This window comes from Haliotis rubra, unplaced genomic scaffold, assembly GCF_003918875.1.
Source record: "Haliotis rubra isolate DU_JTF1 unplaced genomic scaffold, ASM391887v1 Scf39, whole genome shotgun sequence".
Classification (NCBI taxonomy): Eukaryota; Metazoa; Mollusca; class Gastropoda; order Lepetellida; family Haliotidae; genus Haliotis; species Haliotis rubra.
This window is the reverse complement of record NW_025767068.1, coordinates 1,499,712-1,506,690: the sequence shown is the minus strand read 5'-3', so window position 1 is coordinate 1,506,690 and position 6,979 is coordinate 1,499,712. Positions and strand designations below refer to the sequence as shown.

At 38.9% G+C, this 6,979-nt stretch overlaps 1 protein-coding gene across 4 annotated transcripts in view; it reads right to left on the bottom strand.

Moving 5' to 3' along the window:
• Window positions 1-4,680: 4,680 nt before the first annotated feature.
• The window catches only part of LOC124286701 (serine/threonine-protein kinase 31-like), a 48,677-nt gene continuing 46,378 nt past the window's right edge, over window positions 4,681-6,979 (bottom strand). For 2 of the 4 annotated variants that reach the window (XM_046723118.1, XM_046723119.1), the window contains exon 28: window positions 4,681-5,555. In XM_046723118.1, the coding sequence (XP_046579074.1) occupies window positions 5,431-5,555 (125 nt within the window). In that variant the 3' untranslated portion in view covers window positions 4,681-5,430. The remainder of the gene's footprint in view (window positions 5,556-6,979) is intronic. The other 2 variants (XM_046723120.1, XM_046723121.1) reach the window with 1 other exon arrangement.

Below are 6,979 nucleotides of genomic sequence, written 5' to 3'. Positions count from 1 at the left end.
TACAGGGTGGGATACGGTGACTGGATTGATCTGGTGGTTACAGTGTGATATGGTGACCGGATTGATCTGGTGGGATATGGTGACTGGATTGATCTGGTGGTTACAGGGTGTGATACGGTGACTGGATTGATCTGATGGTTACAGGTTGGGATACGGTGACTGGATCAAATGATCAGATGGTCAAAGTTTAATCAGAGCTCACATGATGTGCCCTCTTCCCGAGTCTTGTCAGACCTTGACAGGAGTAATCAAGGCATCTGATTCCTGACTGGCATGTGTTCTTTCAAACACAAACATAATCAAAGATCACTTAGAGTTTGTATCTTATATTATTACAGAATTAAAACAGAAGCATGATTTTGATAACATGATACACATTTGCAAAGATTTCAAAACAAATATATGTCACGTCTACCCGTGAAATAAAAAATATGGACATCACTGATCCCAAGTACTGAGTAAACGGAAACAGAACAATCGACAGAATAAAATCACATGCTTAAAGGCACAATGTCTCACATCTTTGGCAATATTTTATATATTGGGGGGAGGGGGGATGAGGGAGAGAGAGAGATGCAATAAGACTTATTATCCCTTACGACTTGCCTGAAATCGATAATTGAAACTTCGAGGTGAACAGCTTCCAAATAGATAACAGTTGCCATATATGGAGTGTAAATGATTGCTCCGTATATCAAAAACAGTCGCACATGGTGTTGTCTAACTGGAGTTTTATCACAAGTTGTACGCAGGATATTCATAAAGAGCGTTCCAAGGGACATAACTATGGGATTCACTTGAAATAATGTTGTAACGTTGCATTAATTCATGCGAACTTCTCATTTTAATATTGTAATCTAAATACATTTATATATATCTTTTTGAATAAATTATATGGTAGCTTCCCTTAGGGCTGATGCTATTATTGAGAGAAATGCATGATGTAATTATACAGAAGTGTGGTGTGACATTGTGCCTTCAAGACAGGAACTTGACACATGAAATACTGAAGAAATGTTTTCTTGTAAAAGAAAAACAAACCCAACCAGTTTGTGATTATTTCCATGTAAACAGCAGAATGATTCTTGAAACGTGTCTGAATTTCATCACATGAATAATATCTTAGTCTAACAATAGCTATGAAGACAACTGAAATATCATCTTTATTACTGTACTGCACTTCCAGGAGTAACACTTGACACAAACTAATCCACACAACTTCATGGAATCCTGTTCAGCCAGGTCCAAGACTCAAAGTACTCAAAAGGTGTGCAGAGAGTCAACCCAACTCTGGTAAAGATCTGTTTAAACGTGCTTGTCATGTTGCCATGATAGTCTGACCAGTACAACTACTCGGGACTGCGTAGAAATACTTTAGAGTGAGTTGGGTTTTACACAGCTTTTAGCATTATCACATGAAATGGACTTCACACATTGTACCCATGTGGGGAATCAAACCCGGGCCTTCAGCATGACAAGCGAACGCTTTAACCACTGGGCTAACCCACCGCCCCAGAAATTCTTTAAAAAACACTGTGAAACACACGAACAGCTCCAAAAGCCTGCGATTGTCAGAGTCAGGTATCCAAACACCGTCACAACACAAGCACACCTTATCACTGAACAATTCAGTTTCATGCAGTGTAATAAAAACCTGGCTGTACAATTTCAGCTTAACTGTTGTTTTTATTCATTACTAAATAGGTAACTTTTTTATATCACATTATAACACATCAGAGTGTTTTATTTCAGTATTTTTCAATTTGACCAGTGTCAAAGATCAATCTGTGCTAATATGATACTAATATACCTAGTTTTGAAAATTGTTTCTAACGGACGGAACACCGACAAAATAAATGGCAACAACTTTGATTGACTGGTTGGACAAGGTGGTGCTAGGGAATCTACAGAGATGATGGAGACTTTGGAACAATATGAAATCAGGACACACGGTCAGGGAACGACCTGCCTTTGTTTGATGAATAGTGTGTGACTTGTCCCATTAAGACTATCACAGAGATGTGAAAATCACAGACTCAGGACATGAATAACATATACAAAACAGATCAACTAATAAAAAATAAACACAATGAAAAAACCCAGTTTTTAACATTTGTAATTAAATCAATTTGCACATGATTATGTAAAATTGGATACAATGTGCACAATCACACAGTACATTTCTACCAAATTCTACAAGTACAGTAAACTAGGAAGAGTAATTCTTTTTGAATGGATACATCCAATATTCATCTGAATTTGGATATGGAATGCAACTAAACTGTGTACATATTAATGAACAAAATGTGTCTTTTGTCGGTCACCTTGGACCTTCAGCACCAATCAAGACATGCTCGCTTGAAGTATTTCCCATCAAAACATTCACAAGTTGTCTGAGAGGGGTACCACAGAAAAGATGTTTCTTGTATCCTCACCGACCCAGAATATATCTCTGGAGGAATATCCATGTGACTGCAGGCTGATTAACATAACAGCGATTGACTACAACGCAGCAATAATGAAATAGATATTGTGGAATAATGGAGTTGGAACTGGACGACTGATGATAGTGATGCTCGGACACGTCCTTGGTGTCACAACACAAAATGTCAGCAATTCACAAATTTCAGAGTTCCAAGACTGACTTTTCATCATGGGACTGTGACAAACCATATATCCATTAGAAGTGGGATAATCAGGGGTGGTCGACCAGAGAAGGGAAGTTTCAAATGGTTTTGTTTGTAGTTTCCATGCTATAAGAAGTAAGAGGTTTCATAACTTTCACACTGTGCAACTTAATTCAAAATGTCTGTATCTTTATATATTCGATCTGAATATAACTGGAGTGATTCATAATATAGTTCTGAGCTGGTCTCAAATTCATAAACATGTAACATGGCACTCATCAAGTTTACTGCGAGCAGCTTCCTGTGGGGCCAACTGGCTCCTCCTCCCCAACTGTTGAACTCACTTCACTGATCTCATGTGGGTCTTCTATCGTTCGGGTAACAGGTGCCATACCCTAATCATTGTCAAGTCTTTGGTCGGCAAAGGGTGCCTTGCCCCGAGGAAATATGGAAGGGGTGCTTGATCAGAAAGGGGAAGCAAGGGACAGAGATAATACTGGGAGTAACGTAACCTATTTACAATCGATCCTTAAGGTTAGTTGTGAGTTAGGGTATAGGTCAGCTATAGTATGACCAGAAATTATTGAGAATTTTAGGAATATGTTTAATTGGATTTCTACCTTGACCAGCTATCAAGTGCTTTGTTTCATTCAAGAGAGACAACTCTGCTAATCCTTTTTCATTAGTTTGTGAAGAGTTATCCCCCTTTGTTTACTTGCTAGCAGACAACATTTTCAGTGATCCTCAGTATGGAAGATTTAGAGAAGAGGAAGTTGATTTTAGAGTAATATAACAAGGACATCAGATCAGCTAAAGTGATTTCAAGTAGAACAGGCATCCCTTTGTCCACTGTTTATCATGTTTTGAAAAATATTGCTGGGACAATGTGATTTTCTCAGATTAAAGTTATGTGCGGTTGTTTCCTAATACACTGAAATTCTGGACCAAACAAACAAACTAAAACACCATTGTATCAGCAACCAAAGTACAGTCCGAAATTTAACGTGTCCGAAATATCTGTGTTAGGGGCAATGCCCCTCTGTGTATTTGATGGGAATATGAACAGTGAGCGGTACACAGATATTCTCGAGGGACATTTACTTCCATCTGCTCACGTGTTCTATGGAAATTTTGGATTTTCCAGCAGGACAACGACACAAAACATCGTTCAAAGCAGTCACAGGCCTGATTTCGGACCCAAAATATGACATTATTAGATTGGCCAAGCTATAGCCCTGACCTAAATCCAATAGAAAATGTTTGGGGACTTATGAAGGAAAGTGTCAATAAGAAAAATCTGACAAATATTGCTGGAATGAAAGAAAGAGGTTGGGTACCTCTATGATTGAATTGGGCACATCTATGACTGAATTGGGCACCTCTATGATTGAATTGGAATCCTTTATGTCTGAATTTGGAATCCTTTATGAATGATGCATCTCTATCTCTGAAATGAGCATTCTTCATGACTGAAATGGGCATCCTGTGACTCATCAGATTACAAAATACTAGACTACTGAAAGACAGAACTACATCTTACATGATCGGAGTAACAGTCAACACAATGTGCTTCTTTGTCGTACTAGCAATATCGGCTGCCTATCCGCTGACTAGATCTGTTCGCTTGACAGCCACTGGATCACTTGCTCCAACACCATCAACAAGTATGTCTCTTCTGTTCTGTATTTGTCTTTAGTTTAGACCATGAAGCTGGGAGGAATATATCATACACCCTTTAATTAAATAGCCCACCTGCTAGATGTACTCACTAATGTAATTCGAGGGGCACCTGCTAGATGTACTCACTAATGTAATTCGAGGGGCACCTGCTAGATGTACTCACTAATGTAATTCGAGGGGCACCTGCTAGATGTACTCACTAATGTAATTCCGAGGGGCACTACAAATGAATCATTGTGTCTGTAGAATCTTACTTAAAGGGGCTGGGATTTCCTCCTCCTCAACCTGTTACTACAACCTCAGTTAGTATATCATCTCTACACCACTTTCATAAATATACTCTCCCCACGTTTGCTAACTTCGTTTCATTTCGATTTGAATTACACAACCCTGAACTTAGCTGTTCAAATTACTTATGTGATTGAGAGACGTGTCAAGTGACTATGTAACTATGGGAAGCAACTCTACACTGAAAATTGCAGCACCAAAGAAGACAGGGCCACCTCAAGTCACCGGTGTGACCAAACCTGTTGACCAAGGCATGCTCTGGGGAGGAAGTGGACGGGGCTTAATGCAGGTTTTAACAGCCTTTCATTCATAACATGTCTGTTGTCAAAATGACTTTTTCCAGACATTTAACATTTCTGAGCTGAAAGACCAAAATCACAAAATTGTTGAACCTGGAATTGAAACCCATGATAAAACCCCAATACATACTGACATTTGATGTAACACTACACAGAGCATGGCAGCAACTGTTTTGAGGAAAGTACAGATGCTTCTCTCTCAGGTACCTTGCTCCCGCAACTTTGTTAATATGCTCACAACATACAAGAACAGCTCGGATCATCAAACATCTGCATTACTGAATGCAGAGTAAGACATGAGATCAGTTATGGTCCTGTAACTTGAAAATGTTTTCATTTCTGGCTTGTGCCATAGCAACTTAACAAACATATGTCACTGTGCAACACAAACAATGCACAGCATGGGTCATCTCTTGAACCCATGAAGCAACCATTTTATCAGAAAACTCAGATCCGTCTTAGACACTTAATGAAATTATATGAACAGAAACAAAAAAGGCACAAGAGAAGAGATCTGCCAGTCTGTGGGTCTGTATCTAAGGGTGAGATGTTGTTTCTGTGCTGGGTTGGCTGTGGTACTGTTTCAGCAGCTGAGAGAGGGGTGGCGTACTTCTCGTCTCTTCTCTCAGGAAGGAATTCTGCTTGCTAAACCCTTTCACCACTGGAACAGAATAGTTGTGCACAGTGAGTGAGACAATCTTTCAACAGCATCAGCCAGTCAATGTTTTACTGGCCAATTTTAAATGTAAGTGGCCATCTTATTACCCGACCAAACACCTGGAGAATGTTAAAACTTCATTTAGAGCCCTTATTACACAGCAGTACTAGTGAAATAAAAGAAATGGTGACAGGTAAGTAAAAAGCTCTGTAATGTTGTATTCAAGTGAACATTCTTTTCTGATGGGAGAAGGAAGCTCACTGGAGAGAACTTTAAGCTACCCATTCAGTCTACCTTTAGTGTGAACTTTACACAGGAACTTAAGGTACCAAAGAGAAAAGGAAGTATATGCAGGCTTATTGTACACAGGTTTAGATGGAAGCAGCGTGGGTATGATAATGACGGCCCATACTGCACACGGGTTTAGATGGAAGCAGCGTGGGTATGATAATGACGGCCCATATTGCACACAGGGTGGGTTACCTCGCTATCGTCTGGATTGTTAACCAAGTCAGATTTTAAGGTCCAACAATACCATTTTGGAAAAATAAACAACACATAACAATTACTACAAACTACATCATAGTGAATAACAAACTGGTTAATCAAGTTAATATGCTATATTTAGGATTACACTTTCTCTCAGTAAAGTACAGATACTATAACCTTGAATTGATGGCATTAGAGACTCCCACACTACGGTATCTAACTAATTAAAAAAACATGTCTTCCACTAAAGGATTTAAAGTACTAATTTACTTACATACTCAAGGAAGATGTTGAAAGAGATAGGACATGCATGTATTGAGCTCAGCCAATATAACCAAGCACTTCTCTACTTGTAATATCCTAAGCAGTGTTGCAGAACAATGTTCATCAGTGCCAAACTAACAGAGTGGAAAGATGACATAATATCATAGTATTTATTATTAATCTATCCATTGCTGATTCAAAAGTTACATATCTTTAACTTCTGTTAAAACTTTTCAGATGGAAAATATACATATCTAACTGGTTCCGGCCAAGAAACAATTTCAAGCTGTAATTTCACTTGCATGAGTTTGTTCTAAAGTTACGTAAATGGCAACACTACATACAACAGACTAGAGACAAACAGGCCGTTATAGTGAGTCTGTGTGTATGTGACCTGTAGGAGCGCAAGCACTGGGACTTCAGCCACTGGTACACAGCCAGCATACTAAACTTACCTAATGAAACTCCACTCATTAAAACTACTCTCCACTGAAATGATGAAGCTTGAAGTTTTTGTTACAGATGCTATCAACTATAAAAACACCATCACCAAAGTTAAAAAAGATTACAAGCAAACTGCATGTCATAGAGCCTACCACCAAATGTTAATCAGAAAACAGCGGTGAGTCTGGCTGATTAAAGGGAAGGGAACGCCGCGAGAGAGAGAGAGAGAA